General features: G+C 51.3%; 1 protein-coding gene across 1 annotated transcript in view; it reads right to left on the bottom strand.

Annotated features, from left to right (window-relative positions):
* The window catches only part of CORO2A (coronin 2A), a 43949-nt gene that overhangs the window by 9209 nt on the left and 8898 nt on the right, over positions 1–25842 (bottom strand). Inside the window, exon 2 of the mRNA XM_036261470.1 lies at positions 9842–10042. Within this exon, the coding sequence (XP_036117363.1) occupies positions 9842–10042 (201 nt within the window). The remainder of the gene's footprint in view (positions 1–9841; positions 10043–25842) is intronic.

The raw sequence follows: 25842 nt of genomic DNA, 5'->3' as shown, positions 1-25842 counted from the left end.
TGTGGACAGGGTCTAGCACAGTGCCTAGCACAGAGCAGGTGTTCAATGAAAGGACATTTGCTTTCATACACTGCTGGTGGGGAGGCAAGAATGGTGCAGCCACTTTGGAAACAGTCTGGCAGATCCTCAAAAGGTTAAACGAAGTTACCATATGACCCTTTAGTTTCACTTGTAGGTATATCCCCAAGAGAAATGAAAACACGGGCCTACAAAAAAAAGTGTACATTGGTGTTCACAGCAACATTATTAGAAATCTCCAAAAGGCAGAATGTCCATCATTCTGCAACCTAAATGTCCATCAACAGATGAAAGGGTATGCAAAATGCAGTATGTTCACACATTGGGATATTACTCAGTCAAAAAAAAAAGAATGCAGTGCCGATGCCTGCTACATGGATGAACCTTGAACACATGCTGAGGGAAATCAGTCAGACATCAGAAGCCACAGAACAGTGCATGATTCCACTTAGTTGATGCACCAGATATGGCTTCATTGCTTGAGCAAATTAACACGTCCCCTGGCACCTGGTATTCCAGACCCTGACTACACACATATGAAAAATTTGGAACAGGTAAAGCCATAGAGACTGCAAGCAGATGAGAGGCTGGGGGGTGGGGGCAACAGGGAGCGACCGCTAATGGATATGGGGTCTCTTTTTGGAGTGATGCAGTTACTTTGAAATCAGGCAGTGGTGATGGTTGCACGGCCATGGAATATGCTAAAACCCCACTGACTTGTAGCCTTTAAAATAGTGACTTGTATGTTATGTGAATTATATTTCAGTTAGAAAAAAAGGGCATTCCCTTCCCCTTCCTCTTTTCCTGCTGAGACTTCCTGCGCAGGGGGGACACAGGTCCAGGGCAGCCCAGTCAGACTCAGGCAGTGTGGCAGGGCCAGGTGCAGCTCAGATGGGCTCCTCAGAGCTGAGCCCGGGCCAGGGCTCCTCCCAGGCCTCGCAGAGCAGAGGCCCAGCCCCAGACAGCGGGGTCCTCCCTTGAGGCCTGCGGGCTGCTCTGTGCCTAAAAGGGTTTTGTGCTGAGGATCCACATTAACAGACATTAGCCAGCCTGAGGGGCTATTGACTGAGCCACTAACAGCCCTGTCAGGGCAGGGACTTTCCAATCAGGAGGCCACTTCTGCCCTTCTGTCCCTTAGGTCAGCAGTCAGCCAGGAGCAGGCCTCTGATGATGGGGGACTCAAGCTCCAAATCAGGGGAGGTATGCCTGCTCCCCTGACAGACCACAGGGAACCTGGCCTGGGCTCTCCGACTGCTCCGTCTGCGGAGACACCACCTCCAAGTCCCCCCGAGGCTGCACTGGGCAGAGAGTGGACAGGACTGTAGGAACTGGAGGGCAGACCCAGGCGGGCAGGGGGTGTTTCGGGGGCAGAACTCAGCTGCCTGGATGGCAGAGCTGTGAGGCCACTGTCATGTCACAGTCATGGCCCCCAGTGACCCCCACAACAGCCCAGATGAACGTGGGAGGGGGGATGGTAGGGGTGGCAGAGGCCGTGTGTACGAGGTTAGGTGGGCAGGCTGACTCCTGAGTTTGAATGCCGGTTCTAGCGCTCACTGCTGTGTGACCTTGGGCAAGTGACCTCAGCTCTCTGCACCTCAGTTTCCTCATTTACAAAATGGCAACAGTAGTAGGCTCTCACTGAGTGGATATGAGGATTAGATGAGTTAATATGCATAAGATGCTTAAGACAGTGCCCTGCACATGGTAAGTTCTCGGCAGATTCGCCAGCATAAGTTCACTGGAGCTGGTCACAATGATCCCATTTTATTGTCGCTCAGAATGTTTCAGGGACCCAGGGAGGTTCTCAGTGTGAGGCTAAACTGTTCTGCAGAGGGACTCCCATCACTTCCTGCCCAACTGATGGGCATTCGCCCAGGGCTGCCTTACTGAATAAATCGATGCCCTCATTGTATTCCAACTGATGAACTCAAGCACATTCTCACTCGACAAGAACAGGTTTGCAAATCTTTTCTTGAGGAACCATAACTACAGAGTCATTTATGTGCCAGGCCCTGTGCTCGGTGCTCTGCTCATATTGTTTGATTACTTCCCAACCACCCCAGGAAGTCGTACAAGAACCCGCGTTTATGATGCAGAAGCTGGGGACCGGAGGGGTTGACAGCTGTGTGCTAAGGGCCACAGAGCCAGTCCATGGCCGAGCCGTGAGAACTGGGACTGTTTCCTCTCACTGCCTGGTCTGCCTCTCGCTATCCTCACGCCAAGTTACCATCAGCATCACGCAGCCCTTTCACTGAGGACCTGCTGGGTACCAGGCCCCATGATGCATACACCTGGTGGCAGAAGATGAATTATGGTCCCTGCTCTCCAGGAGCTGCCAGTCTGTGGAGGGCATGATGTAATATACTCAGGGCTTGGAGAGGCAGAAGAAAGGCCTGGGGAATCAATCCGATAAGGCTTCCTGGAGGAGGAGGCCTTTGAATTGGGCCTTCAAGAGAGGGAGACAGGCTAAGGTAGAGGACAGGCATTTCAAATTAAAAAGGCAGGGCCATAGGTAGGTTTTAAGTGAGAAGGATCCTGAGGCAAACAGCTGGGAAGGCAGACAAAAATGGGATCGGAGAGAAGGCCGGACAAGAGGACTTAGGCCGTGGGCATGAAGACAGTCACTCTGCACAGGGCTCAAGACTGGACCCTATGAAGAGATGGCCATGTGGACGGATGAGATATGTCCTGAGAGGGGGTAAGACTTGGGGCCAGGGGCTGCCCAGAGCAGAGAGTTGAGCAGAGGGAAGGATGCTAGGAGTGCTCCTTAATCCTGGGAATATACTTGCCACTAAAATGCAAATCATGTTCCTGTAATGACTTAGGGTAGAGCATCATTCATCAGCCCTCCCCTTTCGAGCACACAGATGAGCATGAACATGGTTTATAGTAGAATCCCACACCCAGGGTTGGAAGTGGTGAACCACAGAGGTTATGTGGTAACCTTACTTGGTTACCTCCAGAGATGGGAGCTCACTTCCTACCTAGGTGGTCTATTCCACTTTCAGGCTGTGTTTACTGTGAGAAAACACTTCTGACTTCGAGCCTGATGTGGCTTCCCTGTGGCCCCTCCCCGTCCCCTCACTTTCTGCTTTTGGTCCTAGCTCTGTCCTTTGGGACCCCACAGACACCTTCTCCACTCCCTCCCAGGCCAGCTCCTGGGAAATCTGAAGGCAGAGGACCCGTTCCTTGAGTAAGTTCTAACAGATCCATAGAACTGAAAGAGACTGAAAAAACAACACCAAAAAACACACAAAACAATACAGACGAGCCGACACCCTGAATGCCTAGACAGGGAGTCTGAGTGTGGGGGGAACAGGCAGGTGCCACGGAAGGCTCTGAGGTTCAGAGTATCAGCTGGGACAGGCAGTGAACAGCCTGGAGGAGGAAGGCAGGACTTTGTCTGCAGGCAGTGGGGCGTCCTGGGAGGCACTGGAGCACGGAGTGACATGGTTAGACACAGGCTTGAAAAGGGTCTGTCTGGCCTCTATGAGCACCGCGGTGAAGTGCCCCATGCCCCCTTCTCCCAGGCTCCCAAAGGCCCTCAGGTGTCCATTTGACCCCTCAGGCTCAAGGCTCCCCTCTGGCCTGGTCCACTCCCAGCAATGTTCCAGAGCCCAAGGCCGGCCCTTGCCTTCATTCCTTCCTCCTCCACACCTCACAGCAAAGTCCACCCTTCTACCCTTCAGGAGGAGGATCTGCTGCAAGCCGGCCCCAGGGTCAGGAGCCCAACCTGGCAAGTTCCCAGGCTCGGGACAGGCCCGTCCCCAGACCTTCCTGCTCTGCCCTGTTCCCTGAGCACAGCCCTGTTGCCAAGGCTGCAGGCACCGCCTCCAATGGGCTCACCCTGGGTCACAGCTGCAAAAGGAAGGGCCCTGACTGCAGTCACTTCCTCCCTGACACCTGACACCACCTGGGTAAGCCTCGTCCTTTTGAGAAAAAAACTTCCAGACAGTATGGTGAGGCCAGGCACCTTGCAACCCAGACACTCCGTTAAATAACTAGCTAACGTGTCCCTTCCGTCCCTCCCTTCCTGTGCACAGCATTCTTTGCTGACGTGTCTCTACCTGGATGGGACATAATCCCTGGTAACCAACAAAGAGCCGATATTTGGGCCATATTAAGGTCCTCACCCTTACTGCTCAGAGTCCTTGGGGAATTTAATTCCTTTCCCTGAGCCTCAGTATCCGCATCTGTACAATGGGGCAATACTCCCTACAAAGAGGGCTAATGGCATCAGCGTAAGCACTGTCCTGTCTGCTCAGAGTGAGTGGTGAGTGATGGGACCAGCACCTGTGTCCCTTCCCTGTCTTGGCCTCTTGTTCTTGGATGTAACTACTTAAGAAAGTATCAACCAAATGCAATGCAGGGGGCCTCTGGACCCTTATTCAAACACAAGGAGGCGCTCTGGGGCATTTCTCATGGAGCGGAAATCGGTGCCCCAGGAGCCAGTCAGTGCTGCGATCCTGCCATGTGGTCAAGGCAGAACATGTACTTACTTTTTAGAATTGAAGTCTTTGGGGGATAAAATGACAAAATGTCCAGCGTTTGCTTTAAAATACTTCAGGGAAAACAGAAAAAAGGGGTGGATGAAGCAAAAGTGGCAGTCTGGTACATTCTGGAATCTGGGTATAGAAGAGTTCAGTATATTGCTTTCATCTACTTTTGCGTTTGAAATTTTGTCATAATTACAAAAAAGAACTGGATTACAGCCTTGTACCCAAACCAGCAGCACTAGCACCACCTGGGAGAGGAGATGCCAGAATTAGTAAATAAAAATACAGGCTGCCCCGGGATATTTAAATTTCAGATAAACAACAACTATTATTTTTAGTATAGTAGGTCGTATACGATGTCTTACTTACACTGAGAAATTCTTTGTGAAAATAGCTCGGCCGTTTCTTCGTTTGATGACCTAGCCACTGCACTCCTGGGCATCTAGCCCACAGACCTGGAGACTGACTTATGTTCACACAAAAACCTGTGGGCAAATGTTTGCAGCAGCTTCATTCACAACAGCCCCAAACTGGAAACAATCCAGATGGCCTTCAACGAGTGAACGGTTAAACAAACTGTGGTGTAGTCACACCACGAAAGGAATACTACTCAGCAATAAAAAAGCATGAGCTACTGATAACATGCAGCAACTTGGATGGATCTTTTATGCTGAGTGAAAAAAGTCAAGCCCAAAAAGTTACCTACCATATGGTTCCATTCATGTGACATTCTTAAAATGGCAGGAGTATAGAAATGGAGAACAGATGAGTGGTTGTCAAGGGTGAAGAAGAGGGTGGGAGTGAGGGAAGGGGCTGTAGTGACAGAAGGGCAACATGGGAAATCTTGGTGATGCTGGCAACACTCTGTGTCTTGACCAGGATACGATGTCAGTATCCTGGTTGTGACACTGTCCTCTAGTCTCACAAGAGGACAGTGTTGCTATTGGGGAAACTGGGTGAAGGGTACAAAGGATCTGTGTTATTTTTTACAACTGCATGTGACTCTACAATGATCTCAAAACAAAAAAGTTCTGTTAAAAAGAAAAAATAAGAAAAAGTTATTTGGTGCTTATCTGAGATTCAGATTTAACTGACATTGTGTATTTAATCTGGCGGCTCTGGAGCTTGTGGGAACACAGACTCTCTGGCCCCACTTCGGATCCACGGAATGAGAATCTGCGTTGTGACGCTCAGGTGTGAGCTCTGGCTAGTGGCTTCCAGCTCCTGTTCTGTCTGGACTCCTAGGAGTCTGCGACAGCAGCAATTAACATGTGTCCTCAAGCTATTTATGATACTATTTTGAAGAGCACAAAGGGAATTAATTGTCCTGTGCAGCACCTACCCAAGATGTACAGGACAACTACATTTCAACCCCCAGAGTGGCTTTCCGACTGGACACAGAATGGAGCCAGTCTCCTGACTTGGCCTCCAGGGCCTTTATAATTCCAGCCCAGCTCCCCTCTCTGACCAACTCCTATTGCTCTGGCCTGTGTGACAACACACCAGTTTGTTTCTCAAACATCAAACCCATTCCCACCTCAGGGCCTTTGCACTTGCTATTCATTCCACCTGAATACTCTGCCTCTAGAACTTCTAGTGGCTCTCTGCCCAAATGTCACTTCCCCAGAAAAGCCTTCTCTGATCCTAACCTAAACTCCTCTTCCCATCCAGGTCACATTCCATCACATCAAACCAATTTATTTTCTTAATATCAGTTGCTAGTACCTATGCATACTGAACATTTCATGCAAGTTAAAAAACATGACAGTTCTGGAAAAGTTTGAGTAATAACCATCAGGAAAACACATTAATATGTAATTAATTAAGAATGCAGCTGGTTTGGTGGACAGACTCTTTTAAACGCACCCAGAACTTGGAAGAAATAAGTAGCCGCACAGGCCATCTCTAGGGGTCCTTCCAACTCTGATCTTCAAGTCTTTCCATAAATTTTACTGTACACTTGTGCCTCTCCAGTTTGAAAAATTTCATCTCTCGAGAATACAGTTCAAGTCCCTTCTCATTTGGCCCCAGTCCACTTCCCCAGAGTATTTTCCTTCCTCCCCTAAACAGATTGTTTATCTGTTCTTGCCAAACAGCTCTCTGCACTGTTCCCTGAACAGCCCACTCACAGTCCCACCTCCATGCCTTTGCTCCTGCCATTCCCTTTGCCAACTATGCCCCACCTATTTAGTTGGATGAACAATTATTGGGTAATTTGTTCAATCAATAAAAATTAATGAGCACCAATTATGTGCCCACAATGTGATATATGGAAAATAAGTACTGGTTCTTTCTTCCCCTCTGTTCCAAGTATAGAAGATACTAGCAGAACATGAGTGACTCTAATTTAAAGTACTCAGGGCATGGTGTTCTAAAGGGGGGAAAGAAAGGCTATGAAATATGTCCTAAAAAGGAGAATGGTGTGGAAATTTGGGGGAAGAAAAATAGCGGCTATTCATGAACATGGTACATATTTTCATTAGCTTGAGTCATTAACAGTGGTCTCTCAGAAACGCTCTGTAATCTTCTCCTTCAAAGTCTTGCTTGTTTATTCCCAGGAATTCACTCTCCTTTTTCTACTGCAAATGCTTACATTTCCTAAGCATTTTTGGTGTGTAAATATGCAATTCATTTTTGTATTCTGAAATTTTTATCCAACCACTTTCCAAATAGCCATATTATTTTTCTAAAAATTTGACTATATGGTCTTCTATGTTTCTATGTAGTTAATCATAAGTAATAGTGGTTTTATTTCTTTTTCAATTCTTATACTTTTACTTTTCTGGTTTACTGTGCAGTTCAGAACCTTTTATTTTATTGATGATATAAAGGGATGTTTCTAACATTCTTTCTTTACAAATGATGTTTGCACCATATTAACAAAGAGATCAAATATCACCAACAGTGGGACAAACTGGCATGTGCCACATGATGTAATGAACTGAGGATACAATGTCACTTGTTTAATATTATTGCCAAAAATGCATAACATGAACATAATCATGAGGAAACAATTTGACAAATCCAAATTTAGAAATTTTCTACAAAACAGCAGGCCTTTACTGCTTAAAAATGTCAATATCATGAAATAAAGTAGACTAAGAGATATGACAGTTAAACACAGTGCATAATCCTGGGTTGTATTCTGGACCAAAAATTTCTATAAAAACACATATGGAGAGAAAAATATATGAGAGATAAGAAATAAATCTAGCAGAATGTTAACAACTGGTGAATCTAAGTGAAGGATAATCAGTTTATTTGACTATTTTTGCAACTTTCCAAAAGGGTTGAGATTCTTTCAAAATAAATGGTTTTAAAAATTGTTTGCTATATATTAGTAAGATTCCCTTTTTCCAGTTTGCAAAGAATTTTTATCATGAATAGGTATTACACTTTATCAAATGTTTTTTCTGCATTTATGATGAACATATGGTTTTTCTCCTTCCATTTAGTAATGTAGTGATCTACATTCATATATTTATTAATATTAGACCACCCTACATTTTGGGAATAAATCCAACTTGATCAGAATGTATCTTTTTTTTTTTTTTTTTATCATGCAATTTAAAAAGTAGCTACAGAACTATTCAGGCTTTCGTTTTCTATTTGAATTAGTACTGATGAGTTATATATTTTTTATAGAAATGTGTCTATATTGTTAACATTTTCAAATATATTGTCATAAAATTGCTCGTATTAGTGTTTTTGAAACTCTGCTGTCATATTGCCTTTGTTCCTGATGTTGATGTTATTTGTACCTTCTCTCTTTTATTCTCGACCATCTGTCCAAAGGTTTGTCCATCAGTCTTTTCTAGGAACCGACTTTTGGTTCTACTCTATCTTTGTATTTTCTTTCACTGATTTTTGGTCTTTACTATCTCCTTTCTCAAACTTTCTTTGGGTTTGCTCTGTTGTCTTTTCTAACTTCTCAGGTTGAACATTTAGTCATTAATTTTCTTTTCCTTTTTGACTTGAGAGAGAGAGAGAGAGAGAGAGAGAGAGAGAGAGAGAAACATCAATCAGTTTCCTCCTGAAGATGCCCTGAGGATCGAACCCACAACCTAGGTATGTGCCCTGATTGGGAATCGAACCCACAACCTTTTGGTGTTTGGGACAATGCTCCAATCAACTGAGCTACCCAGTCAGGCATTAATTTTCTAATACAGTGTAAGCATTAGTGCTATACATGGCCCTTGAAGAACAACTTTCCCTGCATCTCTTACGTTTTGTGATATATTTTATCATCACTCAGTTTCAAGTAGTTTTAAATATTCATTTGACCTAGAAGTTATTTAGAAATGTGTCTTTAAATTTCCAAATGAATGAGAATTTAAAAGTTATCTTTTGTTATTGATATCTAAGTCAGTGGCATTGGGGTCAGAAAACCTGGTTAATGAGATTCCAATTTGCAGTTGTGATTTTTAAATTCTGAAGTCCTCTGGTGTTTAAGTTTATTGTTTCTGACTCACGGTGGCTTACGAGCTGGGTGATCTCAGACTATGAATTTCCTGATCTTAATTTGTAGGACTCCTGTCCACACTGGAATTGTTTTCCTCTAGAGAATTTGTTTCTGCTTTTACTGAGAACCAGAGGCACTACCAACCCAGCAACTCGACCCTTCGGAGGCTCAGGCTCCGCAAAGACCTGCTATTGGGCTATTTTGATCTCTCTCTCTCTCTCTCTCTCTCTCTCTCTCTCTATCTCTCTATCTCTCTATCTATCACGTGCCCCTAGCAGGAACTGAACCTGGGACTCTCTGGTCCTCAGGTTGACGTTCCAACCGCTGAGCCAAACCGGCCAGGGCGATCTGCTATTAGGTTATATCTACACAAAACTGCCACCTGGGGGATCAAAACCTGTTAAATTTCAGTAAATGCATACGGTCCAACCTCTACTGTCAACATCTGCCCTTAGGACAAGTCAGTTCTTTCTGTTCACTTACTGCTTTCCTCTCTTACCTTAGATTTTGGCTTAAGGTTGGCTGGGGGGGGGGGGGGAGGGTGGCTTTGGAGATTTCCCAGATGTCTTGTGAGCCTGGCAAAGCATTAAAAATTATACTTTATTCAGGAGTGAATTATTTTACACTGGGGTGGAGGTGAAATTCCAAGAATAGTCAGGCAACTACTGAAATCCCAGGAGAGGTATATTTTTCCCAGTAAGGAAACAAAGGCTCACGTAAGTAAAATGACTTATTTAAGGTCTCACAGCTGGTAATAGTCAGGTCTAGGACATAAACCCATGCATGGTAGTAGAAAGCCAGGCTCTTCCTACCTTCCCTCTGTCCAGAGAGGTACTGTGGCCTGGGGCTCGCCAGGAACCCTTACCTGGTGCAGGGGGATGACGAGGAAGGCCCCCCCACCAGCGCACTCAGTCACGACTGCAATGAAGTGGGGGTTCACGGCGCAAAAGTGATTGTCGTGGACGCTGTGGGTGATGGGCACTGAGTCGTAGCAGTTCTCCTTGCTGGCTGGTTTGCCAAAGACGTGGCGGAACTTGGAGCTCCGGTATTGGGGGTGCCATGACATCTGCAAGAGACAAACGGAACAAAAGGATCTGAGGCTCACTGCTTTGATAGCGGAGCACACGGGGATCTCACCTTGAGAATACATAAGGTACAACCTTCATAGCAGAGACGTGCTATGAAGGTCAACCAAATGAACAGGCTATTATTGGGGCTACTTCCTTAGACTTGGGGAGATGTGGCAAGATGATGTATAATTACTGCTGACCTGTTTGCTTTTCATCCCTTCAAGCGTGAACACAGAAAAGCAGAAAAACCATAGAGAGACCTCACCACATTCCCAATCCACCACTCACTTGACAGGCCAGCTACCCTGCCCCACCCCGGCCCAGGCAAGTGGTGACATTGTGTTCTCTGGAGCCAGCCATCCTGTGCTTCGATTCCAGCTCTGCCTCTTGCCAGCTGGGCAGGCAAGTGACTTAATTTCCGAAGTCTCCGTTCTATCATTTGTAAAATGGGGACAAGGAAAGTATCCTTCTCATGGACTTGCCATGAGGATTAAATTAGATGGTACATTTAGATCCCTTGATCAACGGTAATAATCACAATCACTATTATCATCCAGGCATCTTGCGCTGTCCTGACCTCTCATCCAGCCTTGTATTTGTTCACTCAGTATTACTGAGCACCACCGTGTGATCAGACCCCGTGCCAGGCCCTGGGGTTTTGGAAAGAGTAAGCCCAAGCCCATCCTTACAGGAGCGAAGAGTCCTGTGAGTGAGGTCACTAGGGGAGTCTGGGCCACTGGGAACCAGGGGGCCATAGGTAATAATGGAGGTTTGTACATGGCAGACAGGGTGGGCTTACCAGAGGAAGTGACACGTGAGCTGTGATTTGAAGGGCAAGTAGGAGTTAGCCATGTTGGCCGGACAAGAGAGGGCTGGCGGGAGGTGTCCCAGGCAGATGGAACAGCTTGAGCAAAGGTCGTGAATCAGAAGAACATATGGAATGTTTGGGGAACTACATGCAGTTCGGTAAGATTAACAAGGGGATGTTAAACAAACATACATACACGTATGAACATGTGACTTGGGCGATGTGAGTGAAGAGAATACCAGCAGATCATGAGTGGCCGTAAGAGGGTCCTGGGCCTCATGAGTGGCCAGATGCATAATACTATGTGTCCTCCCCTCAGCCTCGCTGCTGCTCAGGCCCAACCCCTGCCCCTACTCTGGCTGACCCCACTGAACCCTCCCATCTATGCTCCCCATGTAAGGCAGAGGGATCCTCTGGATACCAACCCCAGCTATACTCCTTACCACCCTGGCCCCCACTTTGTATCACCCTTCATTGCTCCCTACTCGTTACTGCCCTACAGGTTCAAGGCCAAACTCAGCCTGTCATTCAAGGCCTTCTGGTTGTGTCCCACCCCATATTCCAAGATGCACTTTTCTTGCTGGTCTTCTAAGTGGTACCTTCCAGATGAAGAACACCATCCAGCTTCCCTTGGGTCTGCTTGCATTTCCAGTCTTCTGGGGCCTACACCCTTGCCGTTCCCTCTGGTTGGCTGGCTGTCCCAGCCACCTATTTATTGCCTGTATCCATCTCTGCAAGCCCACAGCCTCCCATCCCCCAGCTCCCAAGCCCCCCCGAGTCTTCCTTGATGCCCCGACAAGCAGAGACCTTGCTTTCCTCTGCTCTCCACAGCTCTCTCTTCCCTGTGTCTTAGGTCCCTGCCACTGTCTGCCCTGATTTGGAGTTTGGTGTCAGTTCTCATCTTCTCTACCAGCCTGTGGGGTCCTCAACAAAAAGCCTGGGCCCTCCTCCAGGAGAGCCTAGCACAGGGCATTGCCTGCCCCAGGCCCCAGGAACTGCTTGGGGAAGACAAGTCTGGCTGGACACCCACAGGGTCAGGACAAAGATGGCATCTGCTCAGCCTGGGCAGCCTGACCCTTAAGGCTCTTCTCTGGGCTCAGTTCAAAGGCACAAGATTAGACTGTTGACCTCAAGAGGTCATGGTGATCAAGGGCCTGACCCATGCGCCAAGCCCTTACCGGTAGCCCATCTGCCTCAGGGAGGCAGGTCCGTCCTGTGAAGCTCAGACATTCCCACTCTCCTTTGGGGAACTTTGCCCAAAACCCTGGCTGCATTTGCAAGAGCTACAGGAAGCAGCACAGAATGCAGGGGCTGACTAATTAATGCCCATCTGATCCCAGAAGGGATGTAAGAAGCCTCTTAGAAGTAGAGGGAACACAAGAGAGAAGGAAATGGAAAAGCCACGGTGAAGAAATGGGGAGGCAAAATGTAGGAACAAAAAGAGATCCTCTGAGATGCAGGGGGAGGTAAGCTCCCGAATGTGTGCTGCCAGGTCCTCCACACAGAGGAGGTGGGCCTCAGATTTGTGCCCGAGCTTCCTAGCAGTCAATTCAATAAGGGAAACAGAAAGGGGTTTAGCCATTGTGTGTAAGATAAAAAACCACCCCTGCTAAGGAGAAGCACAGGTTTTCTCTGCCCTGGCTCCTGAGAGAAATGGGTCCCGGGAGTCCTCAGAAAGGAACAGCAGGTACAAAGGCCTCCCTAGGGTCTTGCCAATTAGGTGGCAGCTGAGAAGCTGCCTTAGGCCTAGGCTGGGGGTGGGAAAGTAGGGAGAAGTCAGCAGGTTCGCTCCAGGTCCCACATCCCACCTCACTCTGAGCAGCACCAGGGGTGGGGAGGGCCTACCTATGGCCAGTGGTGATGCTCACCAGACAGTCCATCATCCCCTCCCATCCCAGCCTCCTTGCAGTTAGGCAGCCACCCTCCAGAACTCTTGTCCTTGGCGCAAGAGATGAGGAGGCCATGTGTTCCAGATGGTAGTTTTCATCATCCTGGGTCCCCCCAAGAGACTGCATGGAACTGAGCATCTCCCCCCAGCTGACTCATTTTGGACATAGCATGACAGAGAAATAAACTTACAGAGTGAACCACTGAGGTAGTGGGGTTATTTGTCATAGAGCATAGTCTACCCATCCTGACTCACACACTGCCCCATGCAGGCCCAACCAATGGCAGTGGGCAAACAGGTGCCTGTGCTTGGGGTGGCCAGAGACAGGAAGCCTGCAGGGAACAGGTGGGTGAGGGGCAGGACCCAGATCACATCAGGAGCCACTTTAAAGAACCTGGACTCTGAGGGCAATGTGTGTGTGTGTGGGGGGGTGCTGCAGGGTTAAAGCAGGAGAAAGACCACACAGTCACCTTTATGGAAATAATAAACTCACAGTTTGGGGGTGGTTTCTATGTGCCAGGTGCCATGCCAAGTGCTTCCCCTGTATGAACCGAACAAGTAGGTGCTGCCTGGCTCCCCATTACAGAGGCAGGGATCGAGGCAGAGAAGTGAAGCCCCCCGCCCCCCAGGTCACACAGCCGTAAGTAGTGGAGCTGGGAACTGAACCCAGCTGTCTGCAGACTCCAGGTTCCTGGAGATCATGACCAGGATGACAGAAGCTCTTTCACACCCACTACCCCCTGGCTCCCCCCTTAGCGCATGACCATTATCACCCCCACTTTACCAAAAAGGAAAACATGGCTCAGGAAACTAAGTGGACGGCCTCCAGAAAGGAGGCTGTCGGCCTCCACTGATGAAGATGGCTGGACTCGAAGCAGCCTGCACAGTGACCTCTGCTCCCCTGCCCCAGACGCCTTGCCTCACCCCACCCCACCCCACCCCACCCCACCCATCTCACTACCTTATCTTTACTGCCAAGTTTCTTCCAGACCTATTGCCACGGAGGGAAACTTACAGAAGTGGGGGAGGGAGCAGCACCCAGCCAGGTGGGCCACCTCTCCCTTTGCCCATGACATGGGATTATGCACACATAGGTGCAGGTGAAGTCTGTGCATCTGCGTGTGCAAGTCTGTGCATCAGCACTGCATCCACCAGTGTTCATATGTGCCCATGCACTCAATCCCGTGTGGTTCACGCATGTGTGCATATTTGGATGTTTAATTGCATCTGTGCATGCATGTGTCTGTGCACATATGTGCATAACAGTTGGTGCATGCATGAGTTTACAGACTCAGCAATTCAGAGAACAGGAGTTTTCTTTTCCCCACAAGCAGGCACTTGCTGGAAATGAGGACCGTAGCGGGCCCTCAGCACTGCGAGGCCTCGCCCATGGGCTGGCCCAGAACAGCTGATCCAGGCCAGGTTCATTCCATGCCACCTGTCCTATCTTGCCTGGTCCCATCTGGCTGGGTCCACATCAGTGCCACAGCAGGCTTTCTGAGGCGTGGCACAAGGCAGGGTGGCATCGATTCTGTCCCATGCCTGCTTAGTGGCCCTAATCCATGCCAAGGATTAGGCTCTGTGGGCTGGGAATTCCCCACCCTCCAAAAGGATTTAGTCATCTCTGGGTTTAACATCCCATTGAATTGATTTCTTAATGCCTGACAGTGGAATAGCTAGCTCGCTGCCTGTCCCATCCCTTATGACTCTCCTGGGGGTTGTTGTCTCTGTTTGGTGCAGGGGAAGTGACCCGACCAAGATCATATGAGTAGGAACAATGCAGGTGGGAAGCAGAACCCAAATCCTGTCGAGAGGCCCCTCTTCCTGCCACATGCTCCTCTCTGACAGGTGAGAGAGACAGAGACAGACAGACAGAGAGATGTTCCTGCCTGCCCCAAAGGCCTATCTTCCCGGCCAGGCCCTCAGTGAGGGCAGGACAAGAGTAGCTGCAGGGAGGCTGGGATGGAACCTAAACTGGGTGTGGTACACATCAGCATAATTGATTATTCATTAACCGCACTGTTCCTGGCCTCAGGGAAGGAATGAAATGACCTGCTTTGGTCGGGGAGTGTCCTGGACGGGTAGATGCCTGGTGCCGCCAGCTACCATTGTCCCTTTGTAAGTCTGTGGCTCCACATCTAATATTTGGAGTTTTAGTTTATTTTTTCTCTTAAAACTTGACCTTGTGGTCAGTGAACTAGCCCCATACGTGCCTCATGAGGGTCCGAACCACCAGGCTTATGTCGGCTGTGGTTAACAGGGAGATTAGAACCACAAGTTTCCTAGTTTAAAAAAAAAAAAATTACTGTAAGAGTACAGAACACTCTATTTGAGGGTGAGCTACAAACACCAATAGTTAACACAATAAACACCTAGTTATGGGAGGTATCTCAACTTGACCCCAGTCCTTGACCAGCTATCCTCCATCATGGAATTTACCCTGATCCTGGCCTTGGCCCCAAACTCGACGGGGAAGCTCCTTTTCAGTTTACCCTGAATCCGGATGGGGCCTCTGACCCACCCAGGAGGGGTGGGGTTCTGGGCCAGGAAGCCAACCCGCCCTGCTGTCAAGGGCTCGCTGAACCCTGGAACCCAGGCAGAAAGAAGAAGCCACTGCTTCTCCCTAGGGAGATTTTGTTGACAGTCATGTCTGTTCATCTGAGTCCAGGCCCTGGTGCTGCCATTTCTAGGCACAAGGTGACTTTATTGCTGCCTTCCCCTGGCCGGCCAGCGGCAGGGTCTGAAGTGACAAGGACCTCATCCCTCAGGCATAGTTTTCTTCCCTCCTTCAAAGCAAAGAGAGGCTGGTCGCTGTCCACGGTGGGAAGGGACCCACTTTCCTGGCTTCCCCGGGGTGGGGACGGGGGACTCTGGGCGGGAAGACTTTCAGCGCTCAAGTTGGAAAGTCCCAGGCAAAAAAGTTGCTCCCCCTGCCACCTACCAGAGGTCTCCAGGTCACATGCAATGATGCTCCTTTACGTCACCAGTGACCCTGACTCTGACAACTTGCCCATGAAAGAGAAGACTCCAGAAGGGATATCTTAAAGAGCCCAACATCCTAAACCAGAGAACAGACCATCTCAAAGCAGAGAAATCCAAGAAGGCTTGTCAAGAGACGTGAATATGGTTTAATTCAATCAACCACCTTCACCCTCCAGCTCTGTGCTGAGTCCCTGCAGGCCCCGTGGCGGGGGCGGGGGCGGCCAGGGACAGCCTTTCCGTCCCTGCTTTCCCATGCTTACACTTCTCAGGGAAATGGCCTTGAGCGGGAAGATGAGAGGCTGTGACCCTGACGGGCTGCTCAAGCAAAGGGCAGTGGCTTGCAACTCTGAATGCACGTTAGACTCATTTAAATCCCATCACTGGTGAGGGACCCAGGCACCAGCGCATCCAGCACAGCGCCTCTAGTCACACGCGGCTTCTAAACGAAAGCCAAAAGCAAAGGAAATGCAACATTCAGCTCCTCAGCCTCTCGGGCAGCGTTTCAAGTGCTCCATGGCCACATGTGGCTGTTTGGGCATCTGACTGAACAGTGTGATTACAGACATGTCCATCACACCTGTGTGACTCTGGGCACATTACTTAATGTGTCTATTTCCTCACCAGTGAAACCAGGCACTGTAACAACAATAAAATAATAGCGAACACTTAAATCTTTTACTATGTGTGAAATATGTTCCATATACTAACTCAACCCTCACGCTAATTCTGTAAATACCCATTTTCACAGATGAGGAAACTGGGGCCCAGAGAGGTTAAGTAACTTGCCCCAAATCACACAGCTAATAGGCAGCTGAGCTGGAACTCAAAGCCAACCCGTTTCAGTCCCAAGTCCACACTTTCTCAGAGGGCTGCCCCGATGATGAAGTGGGATAAGCCACACAGCACAAGCAGCAATGCTGGGAATGCTTAGTGCTCAGCAAATGTTGGCTGTTAAGACTGTTGTGGTCCCGATGTTTACAGGATGCTAAGATTTGATTTAGTGCATGACAGGTAGGTGCTGAGGGCCCCACATTTGGGGGAATCTGAGTAAAAATCCCCAACCAGAAAGTGCAAAGCAAAGCCGCATGCTAGGCAAAAGGCCTGACCCCTGGTGCTTACCAGTTGTTGGAGGAAACAGACAAGCAAAGGGAAAGCTAACAACACCTGCTGGTCAAGGAGAACCTGAAGAGAGTGCGTCTGTGCGTCTTTCTGGCAGGGCTCCGAGTGGAAGGCAGCAGCTAAGCCCAGCCCTGTGCTCAGGGCGCAGGGGCTCTGGGGCTCTTGGGGGGGGGGGTATGGTCCCACCTGGAATGCTCCTGCCACATCAGCAATGGAGGCAGAGGCCCCCTGCAGCCACCAAGTAAAAAACAGTCCTGTCTCCAGGTTCCCTGCCCCAGTATCCACCTGCCTCGGTCCCCATTTCCTCTCTTCCAGGCCAGCCCCCACCCCCACCCCCACCCCCACCCCAGTCCTTCTGGTCCAGCACAGATGCCCTGCCACAGGCCCACAGGAAACACAGATTGAGTCAGAGAGGGCGAGCCAAGAAAATGCCTCTTTCCTCCTGATGAGATTAGGCCGGAGGGGGCGCCTCCCGACATCTGACTTTGCCCAGAGCCAGGTCCCCAGGCCCTGAGGGGCAAGGCACCTCCTCTGATGGCCCAACAGCCCCTGCCCCAGGGCCCCCACCTGCTCTCTACCCCTCCCTCAAGCTGTGCCGGGCCTGGGCAGCCTTTTCTCTGGGTGACTCTGTTGCTTCCTGCCCCCAGGTTCCTATCCTGCCCCTGTCATTTCCCTTAGGGTCTCCTTTGTCTTCAGGATAAAGCCCTGGAGTGGATTTGACCTGTGAGGCCCCCCACGTTCCCCCATGGGCTTCTCATCTCCAGAGACCTGCCCCTTGAGCCAAACAGATGTGCCTGCTCTCCCCTCAAAGCATCGTGTTTTCCCAGACACCCTGTCTCTGCTCATGCCCCTTCTCTGTGCCTTGAACCTAGTCAGCCCACATCAGTCCATGGGCACTTAGCTGGCCTCCTGGGATGCCCCCTCCTCTCACACCACCTTCCTGGGCCCGTTCAAATACAACCACCTCCCAGGGCTGAACACTTTCTCTGCCTGTAAAGCAGCCCAGGGCAGGGGGAGAGAAGGCACTAGGTTCAAATCCTAGACCCCATTTGTGTCTGGGCCTCAGCATCCTCCCCTGTAAAAGGGTATCCTGATAGCCACTCACGGGTTGTGCCAGGGATTCCATGAGATAAGGGATGTAAACCAGCTGTACATGTCTGGTGCTAAGTAGGAGCTCAGCGGATGCTCCTCCCCTCCCTCCTGTCCTGCTCCCTGCGTGTCTTCCTTCTTTCACCCGTCCGTCCGTCCGTCCATCCATCCATCCATCCATCCATCCCCAAATGGCCCTTTCTTTGGCTTTGCCCACCCACAGGCCAGATCCCAGAGACAGGCACCATGGGGAGACCGACCTGGCTTCCGTGCTGACCTTCCACCAGCACCCCGTCTCTCTGACCCCTCAGGACATGAGGACGCGGGCCTGAGTCTGCCCTTTCACAGCAGGTGTGACACCCGTTTGCTCCATGACCTTGGGCAAATCTTGTCCTATCTCAGGTTTTCACTTTCCACCCACAGACGGGCAATGCCTCCGCCCTGCCCACCTGTTAAGATGATGGCGGAGGGCTCTGCTGTGGCGCACGCCAAACCCGGGGCCCGCAGGGTGCAGGAGCGGTCTGCTGGCGGCCGCCAGTCCTCAGAGACACGGAACAGGCGTCTTCCTGTTTGTGCCCCCACATCAGGCCCTGACTCAAAACTCATGCAGATTTATTGCCCCACGTTCTCCTTATCTGGCAGTTTCGAGAGATAAGGGCCACTTGGGACTTTGTAAAGACACCTCCAGGAGACAGAAAGCTTGGAGGCTCCACTTCCTGCTCACCGTCCACTCCTCGGCAGCGTTTCTGGATCTGTCTTTGAACAGAGAGGGATGCTGAGGCCCAGAGAGGGAGAGTGTCTTGCTCGGGCCCTCTTGAGCAGGAGACAGGGCTGAGGCTCCCTGGGATGGGTGTCTGGCCAGGGCCTGCAATTTGTTGTCAGCAGGTCCCTGCCTCGGACCCACGAATCCACACACACCCTGCCCCACTGCAAGGGACCTGGGGCCCAGAGCGAGTTCAACCAGCATCCCCGGGTGCCCCCTGGAGCCTGTCCTGTCCTGAGGGCCGTGGGGAGAGCCAGTGATGGCCCTGACGGGCCGCTCGGGAGCTCAGATCGATGGGAGAGGCCGTCTGTAGCAAGTTCAGTTCAGGGCAAACAGGCTGAACAGGCTGCAGCAGGGAGATGGAGATCTGGGGACTTGATGAGGGCAGCCGGGCGGATTTTTGACCTAAACTTTAAAGGCCGAGCCGAGCGAGCCCAGCACAGAAGGAAGAAGGCACTCGGGGCGGAAGGCAGGGCCCTGGGCCACGCAGGCCCTGGGCGCCCAGGTGGAGGCTCTGAGGCACAGGGGGGCTTCGGTGTGGGGTGGGGAAGCGAAAGCACAGCCAGGGAATCACAAGGGTCTGGTTTGGCTGGGATCTCGGCAAACGCAGGGAGAAACGGGGGCCTCGCGAGAGAGGTGGCCGGGCAAGGGCTCGGATGCCGGCTACGGGGCAGGCACGGGGAACTCCGGGAGGTGTCCAGGCTTGGAACCAGTGGTGTGACCTGGTCAGAGCTGAAGTGGATTTAGCCTCTGCAATTAGGTAGTTAGAACATTTGCCCTGGGAAAGTACAGGGTGGGACAAAGGTGGGTTTTTACAGTTGTTTGCATGGAAAATAATACAATAATTAATAAATCATAATACAAGAATAAGCTGTGTTTTGTGTACTCACAATTGTAAGCCTACTTTTGCCCCACCCCATCTTTTTTCCTTAACATTGGGCTAGTGTCTAAGGAAGGAATTGTGGGTTTTGTTTCCTGCCCGGCTCTCAGCCTGGAGGGGCTGGGGCATGGTGAGGAGGAGGCGGAGGACCGGGGCCTTCCTTGTCCGGCCTCAGGAGGAGGAGCGTCATTGATTAGGGGGCGACTGGGGGCGACTAGGGGGCATGTGCAGAGCTGGCGGATTTGGTGAGCAGGAGTCCACGGCTGCTCTGCTTCTACAGATCTCAGTTCCTCGAGCACCCAAGCCGGGAGGCCTGGCCTGCAGGCCACATCTCAGCAGTGGGGCTTTCGAATCAGAAAATAGTTTCCTTTCATCCTGCAACCCGTCCCCTGTGGCAAGAGCCCCCAGACATGACTGAGGCCTGCTGCTCCTGCAGACGCCCGGCCCAGGGCCCTGCTTCCCAGCTTAGCCGCACACTCAGGAGCGCGACGGGAGCCCCTTCCTGCGTCCTCCTCACTGTTGTTAACGTGGAGGTAAATGCCGCTGCTCAGCCTAATCAGTGCCCCAGCGCGCACCTGTAACAGCTGCCGGCGCGATGGCGAGGCCACCTTCTCCCACGGCCAGCGTCCCTGAGCTCTGCCTGCCGGCCAGGGACAGCAGGCGGCCCTGCTGAGGGTGCCGAGGAAAGATGTCAGTGCCCAGGCTGAAGAGGCACGTCCAGCCCTAGACCAACTCCGCCAGGACTGGTGACAGGATCTCCCTTACACTGTTGTCTTTTTGTTTTTGTTTTTCATTTAAAGTGTTGATTTTGGAGAGGGAGCAGGAGAGAGAGAGAATGGTTGTTCCACTTATCCACGCATGCTTTGGCTGCTTCTTGCATGTGCCCTGACCCGAGATCAAACCCGCAACCTTGGCGTATTGGAACGATGCTCTAACCAACGAGCGACCCGGCCAGGGCCTCTGCACTCCGCACGCGGCAGTGGGTCTGAAACTTGCGAGCCCCCGTCACTGGAAGGTTGGGCCCATCCTCTCTGATTTGGAAAGTTGAGGGGTGGGGAGCCTGCGAACCTATATTTCTAGCAAGTTCCAGGTGACAATGGCGCAGCTGGTCCAGGGACAACTCGTGAGAGCCCCTGCTCTCTAACCCTGCTCCGTGATTTACCGAGTCCTTCCCATTCACCACTCCTCACACCCCCTTGGGGTGGGAGAATTATCCCCATTTTATGGATGCAGCAAGTTGTGCTCAGCTCAGGGCATGAGAGCCACTCCTTTGAGGTCACACAACTAGGAGGCGGTAGGAACTTGTCTTCAAAAGGCCCCTGAGCACACAGCCACTGCCTGACTCGAGCCACTTGGGGCTGCAAGCCAGATGGGACTTTCCATCTCTGAAATGTCCTTGGTATACAGACACGGCTCGGCCGCACTCAGGCACCGGGCGGGTGTTCCCATGCCCGCGCTCAGGCATCCCCAGTCCACACTGGCTTCGGATCCGACACCCGGCTACAAACCAGACTCACCTTCTCGGGGTCTCAGGACGGCACAGGCAGCTGCCCCTGGCCGCCAGCTGGGAGACGGGGCAGAGGCTGACCAGGCACTTGGCCTTGGCACACAGGGAGTCCTCAGAAAACGGGAGTGACTAGTGGCCCAGACAGGAGTTGGCGAGGGATTTGGGGAAAGAAACTAAGCCTCTCTGTGCCTCAGTCTCCTCATCTGTAAACTGGGGCCAATAACAAAACCTAACTCAGAGCGGATTTGTAAGGACTCAACAAGTTTATTCATTTAAAGTGCCCAAGAGCAGAGCCGAGCAGGGGGCAGCTCCTCCGTAAGGTCTTCAGTCAACACGTAAGGCCCTCTTACCTCAGCACCGAGCCGTGCGCCCTCTTCATCAATACATATAAGCAAAACCGTTCAAGAACAGAGGAGGCGACTGTGAAGTCAAAATTGAACCATCACGGTGGTGACGGCTGCACAACAGTGGAAAGGTGCCTCGTGTCCCAGAACTGCACGGTCGACCCCTGAACAACGCAGGGGCTGGGGCACCAACACCCCTGCACAGCTGAAAATCCACATATAACATTTGACTCCCCAAAACTTCCGTCGTCCCTCAATATTTGTGGGGAGTTGGTTCCAGGAGCCCTGTGGAGGGGGCAGTGGGCTCTCCCCTAAGGGCTCACCCCTTCCCTCCGGGCAGCCAGGGCCGTCTCCACCCGGCCTCAGGCAGACGGGGCCCCGTGGGTGAGGGTCCTCACCACTCCAGGGGGCGGCTTCAGGACGCCTGAGGTCCTGCTCCCGGGCAGAGGGGTGGCTTTTATCGAGTTCCCTCTGGCTTGCTGCCTCTGTGCAGCTGGCTGTGGCTCCCTGCGGAAGCAAGGCCCCTAGAGGCCGCAGTGCCCTCAGTGACCAGCAGTGTCCCACCGGGCTTTAGCCGGGAGCCCTGCTCTGTGGACAGAAGGTACACGGATATTCTGAGGCCAGTGGCCCGCATTCCCTGCGTGACCCTGCTCAAGTCACTGTCCCTTTCTGGGCCCTACTGCCCCATCCATAAAATAGGACTGCGCGTCCCTGCCTGCCACCCTCCTGAAGCTTTGGGGAGGCTCAGGAGGGAGGATGGAGGCGAGGCGTTTTGTTTATTTATTACAGGACATGACCACATCGAGAGGTAGCATGGCAGTGGTTACAGACATGGTCAGGGGCCGGCCTGCCGGGCTCAAACATCGGCCCACCACACACCAGCCATATGACCTTGGAGTTTACTCCACCTCGCGAGGCCTCAGTTTTCTCTTCTGTAAAATGGGATGGTAACAGTAAGTGAGTTCATATCCGACACGTACTTAGGACCCTGCCTGGCACATGGCATATGCAAACTAAAGTCAGCGTCAGTAATGACTGCAACTTCTATTGCTCTGTCACTGTGAGCAGGCACTGTTCTAAGCCGTTTACCTATCAGTGGATTGATAGGTAAACGAACATTTAGCAGAATGAATAAGGATTTTGAATAGAGCTTACAGTTTAAATAGAGGCACAAAGATCTTCTCTCTCTCCTCAAAGTAGTGATACCTAGCGATCTAAAGACAGGGATGGGGGAGTCATCTGTGCTGGGAGGCACCAAAACCTCCTTTCTGGAAGGAAACAGAAGCCTGGGCCCCTCCCTTACCCTTAGTGCTGACTGAGAATCTAAAGCTCTAATTCTTATCTACTCTAACTCTTTGCCAGACCCACTCTCAAATGACCTTATTCCATCTGGGGGCAAGACACAGACACACCATCCCAGGACTGCAGGGCCAGGGACCCAGCACAGCCCCCGTCCTCTCCACACCATTCCACCTGCAACGCCTCTCGGCTTGTATCGCTCTAGTGATGGGAAGCTCACCCCTTCCGGGGCAGAGAGCTCAAATGTTAGACTTCCTCCTCCTACTGAGTGGAAATCTAACTGCCCCCCCCAACCACATCCACTGCCCCACAACAGCCCTTCAGAGCGCTGAGGCCCCTGACCACGTGCCCCTGTGAAGGCGTCACTTCAGGTTAGGGAGTTTCTTGTGTGACTCAGCTTCCCTTCACCTCCCCATTTGGGTTGCCTGCCCATGATGCTCCGAGCTGTCCCCATCTCTCACCAGGTTGGAGCCCAGACACCCTCAGACCCTCCAGATGGAGCCTGAGAACCACTTAGTAGAGCAGTTCTCCCAAAAGGTTCCAGACTTCACATCTCAGAACAGTAGCACTGGCCAGGCCCCAAGAGATCATGGGGTGCAGGGGGACAAACCAAGTCAGCATGCCCAGGGCCACTCCTGCAGGGCAGAACCAAGAACAGGGTCCGGGTTTCCAGCCTCCCGGCTCAGGACAGTCTTCTAAGACAGGGAACAAAGTTTCCTTTGATCCTGTGCCTGGATACCTACCATACCAAATATTTTGCTCCTTATCTGTGTTGCCATTCTCAGAAGGACAAATTCCAAGGATGGCTGGGGAAGAAAGATCTTCTAATTGTGAGGCCGGCGGTCATTCATCCTACTGGGCTCTCCTGGGGCTCAGCTCTTTGAAAGGGGCTGCATTTCTTCGGAGTGCGGTGTGGGCTGGGAAAGATGGGGCTCCCTGGGGTCAGGACAGAAGACAGACCCCAAGTCTTTGATGCTAGAAAAGCCAGCAGAGCACCAGCAGCCACGAAGGAAGGGTAAATTGGGGCACATCAACTCACCCCCCACTTTCCTAGTCCCCAGCTGCAGACGGACACAGGCTGTGGGCCCAGAGGGAGCCAGGGGGTCTCTGCCCTGGGAATGGGTAGAAAAACGGAGACGTCACTACACTCGAACAAAGTGTGATCACTCACGGTGGGCGTATGAGGCGGGCAGTAGCATAACGAAGACCAGGAGGCTAGAACAGTGGGACCCAAGCTTTTTTAAATTATTTTCTCGTTTAGATAATGTTTTTCCTGAACCCCAAAGATTGTCTTACATACCTCACTTTGGAGGCCACCAGAATAGAAGATGGAGAGACTCTCAGAGAGGATTTCGGGCAGAGATCATTTCGTTTAACCCCCTCGCTTTGCAGATGAGTAAACAGGGACGTGGGACAGGATGTAACTTGTCCAAGGTCCCCTGGCTGATCAGTGGCAGATCCCAGAGAGAACGCAGTATCTACTTCTCGATGCTAAAACCAGCTGCCTCCATGTTCCGGCCACAGTCCAGCCCCTACTGGCCCTCTTGCGAGGCATAGGCAGCTCCTTCATGGCTCAGCCCTTTGGGGCTGCCTCCCCTGTGCTGTGAGGCCGCTCACAGGCTCTGAGGGAGAGTAAAGCTTACAAGTGCTATCAAGACGGGGGACGCCGGGCCATCAGCAGATTTTGGTTCTAGAAGTCACTCTGCTTCACTCTAAAACCTCGTCTCCCTTATCTGTGAAATGGGTCTAATCAAACCCAGCTTTGGGGCTGTTGTTTGGGTGCCCATGGGGTTCCACAGACATACGTGAGCTGGAAAGTGACCAGAGGAATTTATTGCTGTCCTTGCACTCTGGCAGGTTCTGTTTTGGGGGAGACATCTGCGATGCCAAGAGCTGCCCTGGACCCTGCAGCACCTGGAGCCCCTGCCGCCCAGTGGTTCCAGGCAGTTCCCGCCCAGGCCCGGCGTGGGCGTGGGCAGCTGTGAGTGTGTCCTGGGCCTTCCGAGGTACAGACCTGAAATCCGGCTCCTGTCTCTATGGCTCTGTTCCCTCCTGCTGAGAAGGGGAGGTGGGGGAGGGGCAAGTGCAGTAGGGAGGGGAGCAGTCTGCCTAGGTGCAGACAATAAGGGGGTGCATTTTCTATAAAGAACTTAAAAATAATCAAATCGACTAAAAGTCTGACTTTTTATCATCATAATGGGCCTATAGTTCTAAACAATGTCAGTGATAAAACACCCCTCCCTGCCAGGGCGGGCTGCTCCCACCTCCCTGCTGCTGGTATCTGGCCAGTACCTGATGCTCTTCCCCTTAGACTGAGCCAAGCCCAACTGGATGTGCACCGCATCCCCCACAGGCTGGTGCCAGCCACGTGCTTGTGTGGCTCCTTCCCCAGTAACCCCCCCCACCACCACCACTCTGTACATCCAGCTCCCTCAAGGCTCAGCTAAACTGCTCCCTCTTCCAGGAAGTCTTCCTGCATGCACTCCTGTCTGTTCCCCAGCTGGCCCCGACTCCCTTCCCAAGCCTCCTGACGCCCAGCCCAGGCTGTGGACTCAAAGCATTATGTTCTCATCTCCAGAGAAAGATTCAAGAAAGAAACCACCTTCTGAAATCTGGAACTCACAGCATAGAAAACCACACCAGGAGAGGCACTTCCTAGCTCTGTGACCTCAGACAAGTCCCACGACCTCACCAGTCTGAGTGTCCCTGTGCACAAGGACCATCTCATCTTCAAATAGTCTCCTTGGCTTGACCTGCCATCCCTTCTCTTGGCCACACCCTACAACTTGTCATCATGCAAAAATCCTCCACCGCTTCCAAAGTCACCGATTCAAGCACCCCGTTGCTGACCATACCGCCCCACCTCCAGCTTCTTGCCAGATATGACCTGCCCTCTGTTAGTATCACAGATGAATCAATAAAAACAGGCTCAGATCCAAGAAGAGAGCCCTGGACCACAGACTACTCTCCAGGATAATACCAGCCATAGCTCATTCCTCCTCTCCAGCTGAAGGTCATCTTGCAGGGACCAGAGCAAACTCAGTGCTTTTATTTTTTATTATTTATTTTTTAAAGAAAATGTTTTTTTTTTTTTTTTAATTTTTTAAAAATATGTTT

This window comes from Molossus molossus, unplaced genomic scaffold (genome assembly GCF_014108415.1).
Source record: "Molossus molossus isolate mMolMol1 unplaced genomic scaffold, mMolMol1.p scaffold_m16_p_14, whole genome shotgun sequence".
In the NCBI taxonomy this organism is placed as follows: Eukaryota; Metazoa; Chordata; class Mammalia; order Chiroptera; family Molossidae; genus Molossus; species Molossus molossus.
This window is presented reverse-complemented; position numbering and strand designations above follow the sequence as displayed.